We start from the raw sequence: 19559 nt of genomic DNA on the forward strand, positions 1-19559 counted from the left end.
CTATGTATTTTCTTTATGTATTCAAAATTATACAACTCATCATTCTACTTATTTTTAAAATAAATGTTATAAACATTCTTTATGTTATTAAAAACACTACATATGTTTTTCAACTGAAAAAATATCAGTTCATTATATGATTTTATGGTTTATTTAACTGTTTTTCTTTGAACAACCTTTTAGATAGTTTCTTTTTTTTCCACTGTTTAAGTAATGATGTCATCACAACTCTTTTCCCAGGATAAAATTCCAGAAGTGCAATGTACAGGAACATTTTAAGTCTTTCTCTAACAAATTATCTGTTAATGTTCTTTGCATAGTTGAATTTTTGGAGCAAATGCTTTTCTTATTAATTTGTATTACCATATATATTATAGATCATTGATATATTAATGATCATTGGTCATTTTAGTGAATACTATTTTTCTAAGTTTATTTTCTTTTAATTTTATATATGTTGTGTCTGACTCTTTATGACCCTGTGGACTGCAGCCTGCCAGGCTCCTCTGTCCATGGGATTCTCCAGACAAGAAAACTGGAGTGGGTTGCCATGCCTTCCTCTAGGGGATCTTCCTAACCCAAGGATTAAACCCACGTCTCCCACATTGCAGGCAGATTCTTTACTGTCTGAGCTACCAGGAAAGCCCAATTTTATATATAGTGATTTTTAAAATAAAATATGTTTGAAGTTTTAGGTAGTAACCCATAAATCTTTCCTTTATGACACTTTGATAGCTTTTATGTTTATAAAAATCCTTCCTATACAGAGATTTATTTTCTTAAAATCACCTATATTTTCTTCAACTTTCTTTTACAGTTTAATTTCTTAACATCTAACTTTTTAATCCAATAATAATTCCTGTAGACTAGAATTTGCTTTGGTGCTGTATGAGCCAAAGATCAAGATAGTTTTATTTTTTTCTAGAAACAGTCATCCATTGTCCCAACTGATTGTTTACAGGAAGGATATAGAAGGTTCTAAAATTATAGGATTGTGAGTGAATTTATTCTGACTTGAATTTTACTTTCCATATGTCCCATGAAAATGTATAACTTTTTAATTAAAAAAAAAAGTCTTGTACAAGGAGCATATGTAATCATCCTGACATTTGTCATGAAGAACTTTAAGAGGATCAGTTCCTGGGGTTATGGTCCCTTAAAACTCCTGTGGTCATATTTTCTCTTTTACTTTAGAATTTCTTTTAAGGATTTAGCAATTTTCTCCTTTGTAACTGTGAGTTCATGTCTTAAAGACTGTGGAAATGAAAAATGTCTGTTTCTTTCACAGATCTTTAGGTTTGGGTTCTAATAACATACCGATTCCTCCAGGTATTGAAAACCTGGATAACACCCCCTAAATAGGCATTGCTATTAGGGATGTAAGAACTTTACAAGATCCTAAAACATAATACTTGCCTTTTTCTCTCTTCCTCTGCAGGTAACTTTCAAAAACCAGGCCTCTCGTCCCTACTCCTTCTATTCTAGCCTTATTTCTTATAACGGAGATCAGAGACAAGGAGCAGAACCTCGAAAAAAGTTTGTCAAGCCTAATGAAACCCAAAGCTACTTTTGGAAAGTGCAGCACCATATGGCACCCACCAAAGATGAATTTGACTGCAAAGCCTGGGCTTACTTTTCTGATGTTGATCTGGTAAGCAGGGCTCCTTTGTGCTGGCCCTTTCCTGCTTTGAAAGAAAGGGTCTCAGAACTTCCCTGGCAGTCTCATGGTTAAGACTCTGTGCCTTCACTGCAGGGGACACAGATTCAATCCCTGGTCAGGAGCTGAGATCCCACATGCCCTGAGGTGCAGCCAAAAAGTAAAGTGTTAAAAAAAAAGAAAAGGTCTTCTTTGTGTCAGCTGCTAAGAAGTGTGGGATTTATCACCAGCATAATGGGAAGTTTTCAATAGGGGAGATATCAGCATATTTATGTTTTAGACATATCACTCAGGAATCTACTAAAGAGGAAGAATTGTCCCATGGGAAGCTGCAGAATGGGGTGGAGGGTCATAAAAGCTGATGAGAAATCCCCTCTGGTTCCTGAGTGAGAGAACATTCGCTCCTAGAACTAATGTCTTTCCTTTCAGGAAAAAGACGTGCACTCAGGCTTGATTGGCCCCATTCTGATCTGCCGCGTGGACACGCTGAGTGCTGCTCATGGGAGACAAGTGACAGTACAGGAATTCGCTCTGTTTTTCACCATTTTTGATGAGACCAAGAGCTGGTACTTTGCCGAAAACATGGCAAGGAACTGTGTGGCGCCCTGCCATGTCCAGCCAGAGGACCCTACTTTTCAAGAAAAGTATCGCTTCCATGGTAATGCAGTCCACACCCAAATCTCATTTGCCATGAAGTGAGCCTGGAGCCTGAGGCTGGGATGTTGCACGATTTGAGAGTATATGGATGAGAGTGCAATCTTCCTAGGAATCCATCCTTTTGGCTGGAATGGAGGGAAAGACCCAGGCACAATAGACATTAACAGGTTTCTCTGTGTTCTTTGTCTAGCAATCAATGGCTACGTGATGGATACACTCCCTGGCTTAGTCATGGCTCAGCATCAAAGGATTAGGTGGTATCTGCTCAGCATGGGCAGCAATGAAAATATCCATTCCATTCATTTCAGTGGCCATGTGTTCACTGTGCGAAAAACGGAGGAGTATAAAATGGCGGTCTACAATCTCTACCCAGGTACAAACCAGTTTGCGCTCTGTCTTCAACTTCCTGTGCTTGCTGAGGAGCTCCTTTCAAGGTCTAGGCCCTGGGGATATGTCCCTTGAACAAAGAAGAGAGATCATAAAGAACTTAGCAAACGAACATGATCATTTAAGATACAGATAATGTGCTGTAAAGGAAACAGAGCAGAATCAATGGACAATGGATGTCCCAGCACTTTCCTAGAAAAAGAGGATTTTTCTCCCAACTCGAATCCCACAGGGCACCAATAGTGATTGGTTCCAATCACCAATTAGTGATTCCCAAAGAGTGATTGGTTTATGTATGAAGAACAAATTTTGATCAAACACTGCTTCCACTGTTGATCAAAACAGAATATCATCTTAATTCTCAAATGTTCCTTTAAAACAGGTTCTGAACTTCCCTGGTGATCCAGTGCTAGGTCTCAGTGCTTCTACCACAGGGCACACAGTTTTGATCACTGATCGGGGAACTAAGATCCCATATACCTCACAGTGCAGGCAAAACAGAAGGAAGAAAAAAAATAGGTTTAATAGTGGAACTAAACTTCTGTTTCTGTGTAAAATTCTGATAAGCCCAGTGACTTTTCTTGCTGACAGGCCTGCAGTCACTTCACGTCACAAAGAAAATTCAAGTCAGACATCATAATGTCCACTTCAACACATTAATCAAAGAAAAATTTCCCCCTTTTTTCTTGGCTGTGCCACACGGCATGCGGGATCTTAGTTCCCTGACCAGGGATAGAACCTCCGCCCCATGAAATGGAAACATGGAGTTGTAACCAGTGGACTGCCGGGGAAATTCCATTCTTCATTAAAATTCTGAATTTCCTTTTATAAGGTTTTATTCTAGATTTTCAGCAAGAGGCACCTCCTTCTGGGTTTCATGACAAGTGCTCTGCTGTGGCATTCAGTGGGCCCTTTCGCTCTGAAATCATGCATTTCATTCTTAAGCTTTAGAGGATTTTTCTCCTTATCATTTCTCTGATTCCCGCCCCCTCCTTTTGTTTTCTTTCCTTGCAGAACTTTCATTAGAAAAGTCATGGACTTCTTCATCTTCTATGACTCAGTTTCCCTCATTTCCTTCTGTTTGCTTGCCTTTTTGCATTATGTCCTTAGGTTTCTCTTCCAGATCACTAATTTGGCCTTTAGCTTCGGAACTTGATTTTAACCTCAATATCTCCTTCCTATGCTTCCCCCTGCACTCCTGGCTGGTTGCTGCTTTGAACCGTAGCTTGGAGGGGGGAGAGATAAGGGATATCACCACTGTCTGCACCTGGCAGATATTTAAAGTGAAAGTGAAAAGTCAAAGTGCAAGTCGCTCAGTTGTGTCTGACTCTTTGCGACCCCATGGACTATAGTCCATGGGATTCTCCAGGCCAGAATACTGGAGTGGGTAGCCTTTCCATTCTCCAGGGGATCTTCCCAACCCAGGGATCAAACCCAGGTCTCCTGCATTGCAGGCGGATTCTTTGCCAGCTGAGCCACCAGGGAAGCCCAAGAAGACTGGAGTGGGTAGCCTAACCCTTCTCCAGCTGATCTTCCTGACCCAGGAATTGAACTGGGGCCTCCTGCATTGCAGGCAGATTCTTTACTGAGCTCTCAGGGAAGCACGGCAGATATTTAAAGAGGACTCTTTCTCTGGTGGGGTACTTTCAGGGGCTCTGCAGAAACTCCTTTGGGGGACCCTCTTACATGAAATCCTCTTGACTTGGTTGATTTTACCTTTATTCTGGATGGTCACTTATCACTCAGCTTTCAGCCCCTCAGCATTCACCTCTAGCTTCTTGCTCCTAGGGTTACTTTACTCATTGAGGCAGGGAGCCCACATCTTGTCAATGAGAAATCCACCTCTGGCTCTGCCAAGCCTTGAGAGTGCAGGCCAGTCCTAATGCAGTAGCTTTCTCCCGTCTCCACCCCTGAAGCGTCCAGGTACTCTTTCTCACCCTTTCCCCAGGGTCAGAACTTCACCTCCAGTCTCCAGCTGCAGGGGCTACATCACAGGCACTTTGGGTCAAAGAGTGGTGCAACTGACTTGGCTAGATCTCCTCTGATGTTCTGCATAATCTGATGTATCTTATGCCCATTTTGGTGAGAGGAAGTCACTCTTCTGCCTTCTGGTTTTGCTAAGGTGTCTTTGAGACCGTGGAAATGCTACCATCCAAGGTTGGGACTTGGCGGATAGAATGTCTTATTGGCGAGCACCTACAAGCTGGAATGAGCACTCTCTTCCTGGTGTACAGCAAGGGTGAGTGGCACTGGGCACTTGACTGCTTTCCACCTCCTCGAAGGGTGGCCTTTGCCAAGAACTTCATTCAAGCTCACAGTCATTACCAAATCTAAAATGAATATTGCGGGCAGAAATCAGAATCCTCAGAGGAGGGCGGATCTGCCTGAAGCTTTGAACACTTTAACACTGAAGTCCCAAGCGCTCCAGGAGCAAATTTTGAAGCTTAATTTTGGTCCTGTTACGAAGTGTAACTCTCATATATCATCTGGAAGAAGTTGAGTTTTAATCCTCAACAAGAAGAGAACCACTGGTATACTTATGGATGGACCCTAGTTTTCAGTTCAGTTTAGTTGCTCAGTCACGTCCGACTCTTTGCAACCCCATGTACCAAAGTATGCCAGGCCTCCCTGTCCATCACCAACTCCCGGAATTTACTCAAACTCATGTCCATTGAGTTGGTGATACCATCTACCCATCTAATCCTCTGTCATCCCCTTCTCCTGCCTTCAATTTTTCCCAGCATCAGGGTCTTTTCCAATGAGTCAGTTCTTCCCATCAGGTGGCCAAAGTATTGGAGTTTCAGCTTCAACATCAGTCCTTCCAGTGAACACCCAGGACTGATCTCCTTTAGGATGGACTAGGTGGATCTCCTTGCAGTCCAAGGGACTCTCAAGTGTTTTCTCTAACATCACAGTTCAAAAGCATCAGTTCTTTGGTGCTCAGCTTTCTTTATAGTCCAATTCACATCCATACACGACTACTGGAAAAACCATAGCCTTGACTAGATAGATCTTTGTTGGCAAAGTAATGTTTTTGCTTTACTCAGTTGCAAAATCTGAGTAGTTCTAGTGCCTTCCTGTTGGAACTAGTTAAATGAGATAGTACAATAAAAATCTTGCATCCAATTCTTGCCATGTAGTATACACTAAAAAATATGAGCATTTCTTGGTGTTCTCATTGACCTGCATTTGTGAAGCTCTGTTTCTGCACTTCTAACGATTGTGCTCCCCTGGTTTGATTTCAGAGTGTCAAATTCCACTGGGAATGGCTTCTGGACGCATTAGAGATTTTCAGATTACAGCTTCAGGACAATATGGTAAACAGTATTCCTTTCTCTCAAAGCACTGAGCTGATTATATGGTTTTTTATTTCTGTTGGAAAGATTCAGATAAACAATCCATCTTCATGCTTCTATAAATTCTACTCCATAGGTGCTTCTCAATCTATTTTCTTTTCTCACCCAAGTAATGCATCTGCCTCTTTAAATGTCCTGCCTGCCTTCCACGTGGCTTCCCTTCAATCCATTCTCTTCGCTGTAGCATGAAGCTGCATTTTTCTCAAACTGTAGCCCACAGGTCACATCCAGTCCATCACTTGATTTTGTATGGCCTTCAAGCTAAGAATTATTTTTCTGTTCTTAAATGATTGGGGGAAAACAAAAGAAGAAGACTATTTCATGACATGTGAAAATTATGTGAAATTCTAATTCCAGTGTTCATAAAGAAGCCACACTTGTTCATTTACAATTATCTGTGGGCACTCTCACTGTGTGTGTGTGTCTGTGTGTGTTAGTTGCTCAGTTATGTCCGACTTTCTGCAACCCCATGGACTGTAGCCTGCCAGGCTCCTCTGTCTATGGGATTCTTCAGGCAAGAGTACTGGAGTGGATTGCCATTCCCTTCTCCAGAGAATCTTCCCCACCCAGGGATTGAACCCTGGTCTCCTACATTGCAGGCAGATTCTTTACCATTTGAGCTACAGGGAAGTCTCTGTAGCTTTCACTCTACAACAGCATTTAAATGTCACAACACCAGATGATAAAGGCTAAATTATTTACAGGAAAAAAGTTTGCCAAACTCCATTTTAGAGGGGAAAAAAACATTTGAAAAAGATGTTTGAGAAATATATACCAAAATAGTACTATTTTTCTTTGGGTGGATGATGTTTTATACTTCTTTTATTTTTTTAACTTATGTTTTCTTTTTATTTCTTATTTCTCTCCAGTGAACATAGATTATATAATAGAGAAATAATATTAATTGATGGTGCTGGTGACACATTAGTATTAGCTAAGTAGAGGTACAGACAATCAACAAACTTACTAAATTTTAGAAAATAAAATATACAAGAAGGACAAGCCAAACACTTCAGTAGTCATTGATATTACTCTGCTTTATACCTTTGTCTTCACAGCTAGGATTAACCTTTCTCAAGAGAGTAATTTTATTCCTACGTGTCCAGAACCAACCCAGCTGAATCTAATCTCTCTTCCCTTTCTCGAGCAAAGGACAGTGGGCCCCAAAGCTGGCCAGACTTCATTATTCTGGATCAATCAATGCCTGGAGCACCAAGGATCCCTCTCCTTGGATCAAGGTTAGAAAATGCATTGCATTCCATCACATCACACATTCCTTTGGCAAGCTCAATGCCTTGTATACCTCCTTCCTACCTAAGTCATTTTCATCAAACCCCAAGTAATAGATGAGGAAAGAACTGAAGAACAGAGTGGCTTATGATTTGTACCAAAAGAGTCAGGACTGAAAGACTCAGGAATAGAATTGAGTGCTCTGTATTTTGTTTTTTAATTATTTTTGCCGCCCTGGGTCTTCATTATGCAGTTTTTTCTCTAATTGTGGCAAGTGGGAGCTGCTCTCTAGTTATGTGCAGGCTTCTCACTGTGGTGGCTGCTCTTGTGGCAGAGCACCAGCTTCAGTAGTTTTGGTTACCAGGCTCTAAAACACAAGCTCAGTAGTTGTGGCTCATGGGCTTAGCTGTCCTGAGGCACGTGGGATCTTCCAGGACCAAGGATCGAACACATGTCCCCTGCACTGGCAGGCAGACTCTACCACTGTGCTAGCAGGGAAGTCCTACACTGTGTGTTTGATCTTTCTACTGGGATTAGAATCTCTGAATATCTTTCTATAACATCAAATTTACCACCTCCAAAGACTGCATATTCTTTTTTTAGATGTCTTCAATTGCCTAGGTATCCTTGAGTCCTCCAATTCCTTCACGTTAACACAAAAACAAATGGCTTGATCCCTGGTCCCACAAGGCAAGAAAATGTGGCTGCTTCTTTTTCTAAAACCAAAGGCATCTTCTTCACAAATTCTACACCACAGAGTAGTAAGAAACGCCTGCTAAAGTTAGGCCAAATCTGGTCAACCAACTTGGAGTCATTACTGAAAGTGTCCCTAGGTTAACTGAATTTTTTTTTCAATGACTCAGTCTTTCATCTTTTTTCCCTTCCCCATGTCCTCTGGAGCAGCGCTGGCCAACAGAAATATCATGTGAACCACAAATGCAAAGCACATGTGTAAGGGCCTGAGTTTAATCCCTGTTCAGTGAATTAGAATCCTGCAGGCCGTGTGGCTCTGCCAAAAAAATTCATAATACATTATCTTTAATCCAACATATCCAAAAATATTATCATGTCAACATGTGAGCAGTCAGGACTAATGTTCAAACATGCCTCCTTCCTTGCACACCCTTCTCCTTCTTCTCCATGTAAGTTCCATGAAGGCAGGGCTTTTTTTATTGTTCACAACTCTGTTGCTAGTACCCAGAAAAGTGCATGTGCTCAGTCACTCATTCGTATCCGACCTTTTGTGACCCTGTGGACTGTAGCCTGACAGACTCCTCTGTCCACGGAATTATCCAGGCAAGAATACTGAAGTAGGTTGCCATTTCCTTCTCCAAGAAGAGTGCTTGGCACATAACAAATGCTAAAAATATATTCTTTGATGAATGAATGAATGAATGATGAATAGATAGAGCTTAGAGTCAACTGAGAAAAATCACCATTAAGTACAAGAGTCCAGACCAGTCCTAGCTGAGTGTGCCAGGCATCTGGGAGAAATTAGGGTACCAACTGATGTCAAAATTCCTGTAATGCTTGTGTGACCCATGCCCTCTTCTTTCAGATCCAACCATTCCTTACTACTAAGGATCAATATTTCATCCGATCCCATGTTAGGTGCCAGGGCTAGAGAGAATGTAAAACCTAACATATTACATGTTTAGTATGTGCCAGCAGTGAACTCAGCACATTGCATGTATTAACTCTGTAATCCTTCTGGTAACATTTTGAGATAAATACCATTATTAACTCCACTGTACGGAGCAAGAAATTGAGACACGAAAAGGTTAGGTGACTGAGACAGGCTTATTGCCTTCAGGATCTCAGTCTAACAAGGAAGGCAAAAAGCAAAGAAAAGTTTACAATGGGGTGCAATAATTTACTATAATGAAATTATATACAAAGTGGACTGGAAGCAGAAAAGAAGCCACCTGAAAGTTCTCTGGATGAGTTGGGAAAGGTTAAGCAGGAGAAAGAGTTTCTGCAGTAACACTTGCAGGAGGGACAGTAATTTGGCACTGATAGTGATGGTGGGAGGCGGGTAGTCTGGGGACAGAGAAGGCAAATGGCTTTGTCCAGTCAGAGGCTGGTGTGTCAGGGAGGCACCTGCTATGGGGTCCAGGTGTGCAGCACTAAGGATGTGTGTAGAGAAAAGTGGGGCTCAGTGATTCCAAAGTGATTTGCTTTGTCAGGACATGGCCTGGGAACTCAGTGAACACACTTCCCGTCATTGATTCCACAGCTTCCCACACATCTACATTTCCACACTGATCTCTGTTGCACTTGCACCTCCAAGGGAATATTGGGCTTCTCTCTATCGAGGTAGATTCTTCTTAAGCAGAGAAATCTTTTCAGAATATGGCACATACCACCATGTAAAATCAAGTGTTGCTTTCATTGGTAGGTGGATCTGTTGGCACCGATGATTATTCACAGCATCCTGACTCAGGGTGCCCGGCAGAAGTTCTCCAGCCTGTACATCTCTCAGTTTATCATCATGTACAGCCTCGATGGACAGCGGTGGCAGGGTTATCGGGGGAACTCCACTGGGACCTTAATGGTATGTAATTAGTCCTTTTCAAGAGAATGCTTGAATCTTTTGAGGAGCTTTTGACAGATTTCAGATACGGAACAAACACTCACAGTTTCTAGAAACTTCAGTTCAGTTCAGTCACTCAGTTGTGTCTGATTCTTTGTGACCCCATGAACCACAGCATGCCAGACCTCCCTGTCCATCACCAACTCCCAGAGTTTACCCAAACTCGTGTCCATTGAGTCAGTGATGTCATCCAACCATCTCATCCTCTGTTGTCCCTTTCTCCTCCCACCTTCAATCTTTCTCAGCATCAGGGTCTTTTCAAATGAGCCAGCTCTTCACATCAGGTGGCCAAAGTATTGGAGTTTCAGCTTCAACATCTTAGCCCCCCAAAAAAGCATTTTTCACTCATGGGCAATAGAGTGATGATGGACCTATGGACAAAAAAGGTAGCCTGAAGGATCTCTTATGTAGCCGCAGGAAACAGACACTCCAAGTAGAATTCCAGGACTATGTTGCTAATATATTCAAGGAAGACAGGTATAATTCCTTACTTGGGGAGAAGACTGGATGTTGAATAACCCATGACATGTGGTGGCATCACAATTTCTCAGATTATCATCAGTGATACAATAGGATGAGTTTCAGATAAGGAAGGAAGACATTGGGAAGTTAGTAGCATTTGGTTGCTATGGCAACCAATTTAGCATCATCTGACAGTAGAGTGACCTGTTTTCTTTTCATGTCCAGGCTATCCAGGTGGCTCAGTGGTAAAGAACTCACCTACAAAGCAGGAGACATGGGAAACTCGGGTTCAATCCCTGGGTGGGAAGATCCCCTGGAGAAGAAAATGGCAACCCACTCCAGTATTCTTGCCTGGGAAATCCCATGGACAGAGGAGCCTGGCGGGCTCCAGTTCACAGGGTTGCAGAGTTGGATACAACTGAGTATGCATCTTCTTTTTCAGCATACATAGGGGGAAAAAGAAATTAAATGTTATGAATATATACAAAGAACATCCATGAACATATATATATATATATATTCATATATATATATATATTCTTGACAGAATCATGGCGTTCTGGAGGAGTCTTCCATGTCCTGGGGTTATAGGCAGATACTTGGACTTTATACCAAACCTAGGAGCAGAGCATGTGAATTGCAGAGTTGCAGTCACAATTAAATGGTCAGCCCTGATATGGTTGTTACGCTAAGGTAATGGCACTGATGGAAACGGGTGGAATTCTGAGACCTGGGGTGGGTACATTTAGGCAGACATGCATGAGGCTGTGAACCACAAACCTCTAAATTGCCCTAAACCTTCTCTGCTGAAGGAGGTGACCTTTCCCCAGTCTCTGAAGCAGTCATCCCTGCTGTGCACACAAGTCTTTCAGTTGCTCCACCTGGAATAGTTGCCTTCCAACCCAGTGGCTAGTCTCCTTAGACCACTAAGTGTTTGGCTACTAACAAAAGCCAGATGAGTTATGGAAAAGTGACAGATCATCACAAATTTAGTCAGGTGGTGATAAAAAAGAAAATCACAACTCTTAAGTGTGGTATCTCCTCTGGAGCAAATTAACACAGCACCAGGCACCTGATATGGAGCCACAGACCTGGAGGATGCTTTCTTCTTCATTCACACTGACAACCAAAGTCAGAATAGATTTGCATTTACAAAGTGGGAACAAGAGTATGAACTTCATGGTTGATGCCTCAAAGTGATGCCAGTTCCTTTGTTCCTTATCGTAATATAGACCCTGAAAGTGAAGTGAAAGTCGCTCAGTCCTGTCTGACTCTTTGCAACCCCATGGTCGCATGAAATTCTCTAGCCCAGAATACTGGAGTGGGTAGCCTTTCCCTTCTCCAGGGGATCTTCTCAACCCAGGGACTGAACCCAGGTCTCCTGCATTGCAGGCAGATTCTTTACCAACTGAGCCACAAGGGAAGCCCTATATAGACCCTGCTGTTGCTGCTGCTAAGTCGCTTTGGTCGTGTCCAACTCTGTGCGACCCCACAGATGGCAGCCCACCAGGCTCCCCCATCCCTGGGATTCTCCAGGCAAGAACACTGGAGTGGGCTGCCATTTCCTTCTCCAATGCATGAAGGTGAAAAGTGAAAGTGAAGTCACTCAGTCGTGTCTGACTCTTAGCGACCCCATGGACTGCAGCCCACCAGGCTCCTCCGTCCATGGGATTTTCCAGGCAAGAATACTGGAGTGGGGTGCCATTGCCTTCTCCTAATATAGACCCTAGGGACCCCAAATATATTGACATCCCACAGAACACCATACTGCTCCATTACATGGAAGACATGCTGACTTCCATGTCAGACTCTTGTGACCCCATGGACTGTAGCCCACCAGGTTCCCCTGTCCATGGAATTCTCCAGATAAGAATATTGGAGTGGGTTGCCATTTCCTTCTCCAGGGGATTTTGCTAACAGACCCTGGTAAATGGAAAATAATAATCACTCTAAAATGCTTTTGTGATTAATATATGTATAATCAGAGATATATACACAGACACATAAATATGTATATATTGTGTTGTCAACTAAAAGAAAAATGCACAATGTTAAAGTTGTGAGTTAAATTTTATTCGGGGTCTTACTGAGGACTAGTCTGGGAGACAAGTCTCTCACATAGCTCTGGGAGCTGCTCCAAAGAGGTGAGGGGAAGCTAGTTTACATGTTTTGCTGTTAAGGCATACATGTAGTCAGACATACATCTTGGTGAAATATTACAGGTACTCACAAAGAACAGAGGTTTCAAGTCCATGGTTATACTGTTTTTCTATGTATGGAAAGATGCAAAAAGCAGGGTTCATTACAATTCTTCTTGAAATGCATATTAACTACTTAAGGACCTATCTGTCCAAAGCACAGAGTATCCTGTTATCATCTTGAATTTCCTGAAACACACAGTGCCTCATCCTGTTATCCTGTTAATCTCTTCCTCTGAACACCCAGTACCCTGTCTATCACCAGCTGCAGCAGATCAGTCTTTGTAGACTTGGGTGGTAAACAAAATGCTCTTTGTTCTTTTGTCTGAAGTTTGATAGTATGTATAGATACAGATATATTATCTTTATTATAAATGAGTATTTCTTGCTTCTGACTTTAATGGGAATGGATCCCATATTTCACTGTTTAATATAATGTTCAGTTAGTTTCAAATATTTTTTATAACATTTAAAAAGTTTCTTGCTCCTACTTTATTTGGAAAGGCTGTAGAATCTCATCAAGTGCTTTTTCAGCATCTCGGATATGATCACGTTTATTCTCTTTGCTGTAAATTATACTCTCATTCAATGGCGGGCTGGCGAATGTTTAACAACCAGCTCTGGGGCAAAGTGGAGGACAGTCAGGGGAAGGGCCTTTATTTGTAACATTTGCGGATTTCCATGATGTAAATATTTCCCATCACACCTGATTTCAAGCTGCTGATGCAAGGTCACTGAATGCAGACTTGGGAGCAGCCAGCCACAATTGCTTCTCACAAGCTAGTCCTAGCTGGCTCCAGCACAACTCAGTGCTGCATTCCAAGGAAAACCTCTCTTAGTCATAGTATATTAGTCACTGAATGTTTAGTTGGATCGAAAAAACTGAAATATCTACATCTCCTCTACTGAAAAAGTTTCTGAACTGGTGGTCTAGTCTAATGGCAGTAGAGATGTCTCTACAGTTCACACTAACCAGAACTCTGTCATCCCAGAGCATGCCTGATTAATTTACACATTTCAGTCTTAGTCATCTTCCTCCAGTATAATGGTTCTCAAATGTTTAAAAATCTTTGTACCATCCACATGCTCAGTCCCTCAGTCATTTGCAGCCCCATGGACTGTAGCCTGCCAGGCTCCTCTGTCCATTTTATTTTCCAGGCAAGAATACTGGAGTGGGTAGCCATTTCCTTCTCCAGGGGATCTTCCCCACCCAGGGATCAAATCCGAGTCTCCTGCATCAGCAGGCAGATTCTTTACCACTGTGCCACCTGGAAACCCCAGGAAACCAGGTGTACACCACTTGGGCAACCATTCACATGCAAAATATTTTTTCATAAGCAACGTCTCATCACAGAAGTCCCTCATAAAGGGAGTAAAAGAACCCAACACCTTTTAAAGATCATTGCTTCACTAGCTACTATTTTCAGTATTTCATAGTATTTTGAATGTGAATTTTGAACTGTCAGTGATGCAGATCTTTCCCTTTGGTTTTCAAGTTTAAAAGAACACTAATCCTGTCCTTTTAAAATATTTATCTTTGGTTGTGTTAGAAATCAGTGTTAATGTTGACACCAGGTGATGATATACAGCAAGAGAATTCTGTCAAAACCACTGATGTGGCCTTAGCCCAGCTCTCTGTGCTACAAAGTGTCTGAAGAAGATACATAAATGAGCCAATGGCAAACAGGAAACAGCCTTTAGTGTTTTCTAAAGTTAGGCTTGAATATGCAATACCAGGCTCTGTGGTAACTCCTCACCTCACTCCCTCAAAGCAAGCTTTTAAGGGCTTTGCTGGTGGCTCAGTAATAAAAATCTATCTGCCAATGCAGGAGATGCAGGTTTCATCCCTGGCTTGAGAAAATTCCCTGGAGAAGGCAATGGCTACCCTCTCCAGTATTCTTGCCTGGGAAATCCTATGGACAGAGGAGCCTGGTGGGCTTACAGTCCATGGGGTCACAAAGAGTCAGACATGACTTAGTGACTAAACAACAACAAAGGAGGCTTTACTTTGCCCCTAAACCCAAATGCTCTCACCAGGCACACTCCATAATTCATTCCTGAGCATTCTTGTCCTAAGGATGGTAAGGGAGGCAGCCAGGGCTGAGTGTCCCAGAAAAAGCAAACACACAAGGGAGCGTGCACCCTCACTGCCTTGGCAATAAGTTGGACTGGGCTTTTAGGGCTTGGAAGGACCCTGCCTGGCAGCCACGTGAGGGCACAGGAGGGGTGCCTGCATCTGTCTCCAGTGGGCTCCCCTATACTTGCTTAGCCACTGCTGAAATAGAGGTCCAAAAGCATACCCTAAAAGTCCCACCCATTTGGGGGCACTTATCTCATACAACACTCCACATATTCCCCCTCCCCACCAAATATGCAAAAGCAAGATAGATTCCTAAACTGAGTGCTTAAAACTCACCCCCAAAAGATTAGTGCTGTCTACAACTTCAGCCTAAAGGATGCATTTTCCCAAACTGAATGGAAGAGAATGAGAATATATTCTAAAGAGTTCTTGTCATCACACTCAGCGCTAAAGAAAACCTGAGAAAGTCAGTTTGCACGTATCATTTGGACCAGAAATCTAGTGTCTAAAAATGGAACGCCACCCTGCTTCTGGGGACCAAGGGCACAGTCTGGCATATACGTGATCACACTAGACCAAAGAAGCATGCTGATTTTATATATTTGAGTTGAAGATTTGTAGAAGGGACCATACTACAAGTAAAACCTGCCCATGTGGATTACCTGGACCTCTCGGAACAACCGCAACTAACAACTCCATTGCACATCTGACACCATTGTGCTGGAGCTCACCCCGCCCTCACCCCTACTCCCAGGCCCACCTCGTTTGTACCGAAAACATATGCATTGCAGCTAAAGACCACATCGCAAATGATCTCTGTAGATTCAAAGGCACAGTGTCCATTTCGAGTGAATGAATCCACCTCGGATCTAAACGGGAACTATCTGTTTGTGCTTCTGCCTTCTGACAGGTAGATAAGCTATTCCCATTTTACAGAGATCAATCTAAACCACAAGTCAGGAGTGTCAGAAAGGCTTTATCATGGATTGAGGGCTGTAGTGACAACCGCGGAGTACTGAATACAACGATTCCAACGTATGAGGCGCATGGAACAAAGGAGGAACTGGGCGATCACGCAGGCAGACATCACAATACGCTAAGGAATCAAAGTCACCATGAAAAAAATCATGCAGCTAGAGTTCCAAGCCAGAGCTATGCAAATAAATCCTGTGTGAAACAAGGATGTGGGGAAAGTGGAGCCTTCTGGGCGGTGGCGGGGGGCGGGGGGGCGCGGAGCGGGTTCGGGGGACGATTGGGTGAAAGGAACCCAAGGCATTCTCCAGTTTATGTTGAAATTTCTGGTGAGGTGAGCTGTGTCCTCCGATTCTATTATATGGTTTTTTTTTTTTCTGCCACTGTTATGGAAACAAGGTGACTTTAGTCAACTGCATTCTTCCGGTGGCAAGACAAGTAAGATACACTGCAGAAGCAGAAGCGCCAGGATCAAGATCTTTCATGCTCCCGCAAACGCGCAGGCCGGTGCCTGAGTTTCAGGAACAGGCACAGCGTGGCTGGGTTCCTCTCAGGGATTCGTCAGATCCCCTGGCCCGACGGGGAGACGGTTTCCTGCAGAACGAGGTGCAGGAGGTGGTTCTGCTCGGCGCTCAGCAGGGGCCACATCTCCACCTGCAGCGACTTGACGGCCTCCGTGTCCCTCTCGTGCGTGGCCATGACCAAGGACTGTAGCAGCAGGAATAGCTCCTCGGGCAGCGGGCCGCTGCTGTACTGCCCGTGGCCGTCGAAGGCCTCCTAGGCGTACTTCTCCAGGGTGTGCGCGTGCTCCGGCAGGAGCTTGGCGGGCGGCGGCTGCAGAAGCAGCAGCAGCAGCACGCGGGACACCTCGCAACGGACCAGCACGTCGGCGAAGGCGCCCAGCGTGGCCGGGGCGGCGGCAGCAGGCGGCCCCGCGCCGGGCAGGAGCAGCGGGAGCGGAGGGCCGGAGGCGGCGGGCTGCGGGAGCGGGGGCTGCGGCGGGAGACCGCAGAGCTCCCGTGCCAGGCGTTGCATGTGCGTGAAGAGTGCCAGCGCGCCGCTGTAGTCCCGTGCCAGCAGCTGGCAGGACGCGGCGTGGCCGAGGGCCTGCAAGGCGGCCAGGGGCCCCTGGGGCAGCTGCAGCTGCGCGGCGCGCTGGAAGTGGCCGCCGGCGGCGGCCGGCTGACCTAGGTCGTGCAGGGCGGCCGCCAGCTCGAGGCAGAGCGCGGCGGCCGCGGCCGGCTGCCCGAGCTCCAGGTGCAGGCGCACGGCGGCGCCCAGCGCGGCGGCAGCGGCCTGCAGGGCCTCCCCGGCGGCGGCGGGGCAGTCCAGGCGCTGGCGCGCGTCGCGCTCCTGCTGCAGAAAGAGGCGCGCGGCCTCGGTCAACGCCAGCGCCTTGCCGGGCCCGTGGAAGAGCGCCTGCTGGCAGCGCGCCACCGCCAGCTGGCACCAGGCCGCGTACTGCAGGCACTCCTGGGCGCGCAGCTCGTGGCCGAGCTGGGCGAACTGCTCGCCGGCCTCCGCCACGTTCGGCTTCCGCAGGAACCGCTTTTTGAGCTTGTTGGACACCTGGCGGTAGCGGGCCAAGAAGTCCCCTGGCTCGGGCCCCGGGCCCGCGCCGCCGCCGCCCAGGCTGGCCGCGGAAGCCGCCATCTTCTCCACCCCGGCGCTTCCAGGCGCGCTGAAGCAATCGGGAGGCGACCGTGCGTCCGGCTCGGGCCCATAGCGCGACGGCGCCGGCCTGGCAGCCCAGACGCTCCCGTCGCCGGGGTGATATGCAAAAGAGCGGGCACGGAAGTGGGGCCGTGATTGGCTGCCGGCGCCGTATGCAAATAGCGGGTCCTGGTGGGGAGCCGGCCGTTGCTAGGTGACAGCTTGCTCCCGCAGGTTGCCAAGCAGGGCATCTCCAGGCATCTCTAAAGGCACACGACCAAAAAGTCAACTGGTGACCCCGCGTGACCCTGATGCCGACTTTGCATACGTGCGGGTTGTGTCCCGCCCACTCCAGTCCTCATTCTGCCGCAGTCTTGTGGTCTAGGCCCCTGCCTCCATGGGCATCTAGGCCCTACGCCCATGGGAACCCCTCCCTGTCAAGCACGCTGTCCACCATCCCTGCATCCCACGCTGCGGGGCGGTCGGTAACCTTGACACTTTCACCCTACCACGACGCCGTCCTCTCGGTCTTGAACGTCACCGCCAAGACCCCGGTCCCTCTGGGGACTTGGCCTGGCTCCTACTTGCTCAAAGCCAACAGGGGAGCCTTCCTTTTCCCGGCCTCCCCCCCACCAGACCCCACTCCATCGCACCCCTGCCACAGCCAGCTTCTCTCACCAGGGCCACCACATGCACTGTCACCGTGGGCGACCGCTCCTCTCTGCCTGCCATCCCCGACTCCACCCATACCCACAACACTCCCCCTCCGCTCCAGTCAGACCCCCGACCCCCACCTCTCGAAGGAGGGGTGTCCCACCTCCACCTCCCAGGCCAAATGACTGAAGCACACACAGGGATGTCTTGAAACACTTATTGATTCAACATGACTGGGCCCGAGGCACCGGGCTGTGCAGTCAGTCAGTGAGCAGGCCTGGTGCCCAACAGCCGGGGGGAGGCCCATCTGGGGGCCCGGGACCCCGGACCCAGGTGTGGTTGAGCAGCTAGTGCCGGGCTGGGGCCACCAGGGAGATGGTTGTCATCCCGAAAGAGCCGCTGAGCAGAACGTTGTGGTGGACTGCTATGTCCACCAGCTCTGGGGTGATGCACCTCTGACTGCTGTTCTGGGCCTCGTTGCCTGCCAGCTCCAGGACCTTGGTAGTTAGGTGCTACATGATGGCTGCTAGGAAGATGGGTGCAGATGAGCTCAGGCACTGGGCATAGTGGCCTTCCCGCAGGAGGCGCTCCACGTGGAGTGCGGGAGCGGCGATGAGACGACCTTCAATGGCCCCTTTCCCTGGGCATGCTGACCATTGATCCCGATTCCTCCGAGGCCTCGCTTTGCGGTGCGGTGGGATGAGGTGCCACGGGATGAGTCAGCTGGTCCCATCCTCTCAAGACAACCGGTACTCTCAGACCTCTACTCCATTTCCTAGAAACCATGGACTGGCCCCTCATTGGTCGCGGCACACAGTCTGTGACAGGCAGACTCCCTAAGATCACCGATTTCCCATGCCCCCCATCCCACCCCCACCCCCGCAGGCCTGAGCCTGCAAAGACATGACACTGGCAGAATCCTGCTCACCCTGCCCACTGGACCCTCTCTTTGTCGAAACTCTCCCTTTCCACGGGAGGAGACTTTTGTACAGAGAAGGCAGCAGACTACCCAGTAGCACCAAGTATACACTGGTGGTGCTGGACCACCATCACCACTGTATCTAGTTCCAAAACATTGGCACCACCGCAAAGAGAAACCCCTGTCCCGGCCAGGCAGTCACTCCCCACTGCCCACTCCTGCAGTTTCCCCCACCCTACTCCCGTAGTCCTTAGGCAAGCACTCATCAGGTTCCTATCCACAGCCCTTTGCCTGTTCTGGAGACTTCCCAGAGATGGAGGCATACAATAAATAGGTGGCCTTCTGTGTCTGGCTGCTGTCACTGAGCATAGGGCCCATGCATGTGGTAGCACAAATCAGCACTTCTTTCCTTTTCCTGGATGAATAGTATTCCACTGGATGGCTAGACCACACATGGTTTGTATCCACTCAGCAGTGGATGGACATTTGGGTTACTTCTCTCTTGTGCCTACTGTGGTAGACATTCCTGTATGGGTTCTTTTTGAATGCCTGTTTTCAACTCTTTGGGATTTATATACATGAATAAACTGATGAGTTTATTTCCAGATTCTTTATTCCACTGAGCTGTGTGTCTATCCTTATGCTAATACCACACTGTTTTAATAACTGTAGCTTTGGAATAAGTTTTGAAATCCAGAATTGAGTCCTCCAACTTTTTTCTTCTTTCCAGGATTATTTTGG

General features: G+C 46.3%; 2 protein-coding genes across 2 annotated transcripts in view; one reads left to right on the plus strand and one right to left on the minus strand.

Annotated features, from left to right (window-relative positions):
* F8 (coagulation factor VIII) overlaps positions 1 to 19559 on the plus strand; it is a 144611-nt gene that overhangs the window by 110561 nt on the left and 14491 nt on the right. The window contains exons 16-22 of the mRNA XM_068962056.1: positions 1439 to 1651; positions 2087 to 2315; positions 2505 to 2687; positions 4824 to 4940; positions 5947 to 6018; positions 7210 to 7295; positions 9686 to 9841. Of these exons, the coding sequence (XP_068818157.1) occupies positions 1439 to 1651; positions 2087 to 2315; positions 2505 to 2687; positions 4824 to 4940; positions 5947 to 6018; positions 7210 to 7295; positions 9686 to 9841 (1056 nt within the window). The remainder of the gene's footprint in view (positions 1 to 1438; positions 1652 to 2086; positions 2316 to 2504; positions 2688 to 4823; positions 4941 to 5946; positions 6019 to 7209; positions 7296 to 9685; positions 9842 to 19559) is intronic.
* On the minus strand, positions 16154 to 17245 carry LOC138071519 (40-kDa huntingtin-associated protein-like). The gene is given in 1 exon segment (XM_068963046.1): positions 16154 to 17245. A coding segment is annotated over 1 exon segment (1092 nt).

The sequence above is a fragment of the Capricornis sumatraensis genome, chromosome X, assembly GCF_032405125.1.
Source record: "Capricornis sumatraensis isolate serow.1 chromosome X, serow.2, whole genome shotgun sequence".
Classification (NCBI taxonomy): Eukaryota; Metazoa; Chordata; class Mammalia; order Artiodactyla; family Bovidae; genus Capricornis; species Capricornis sumatraensis.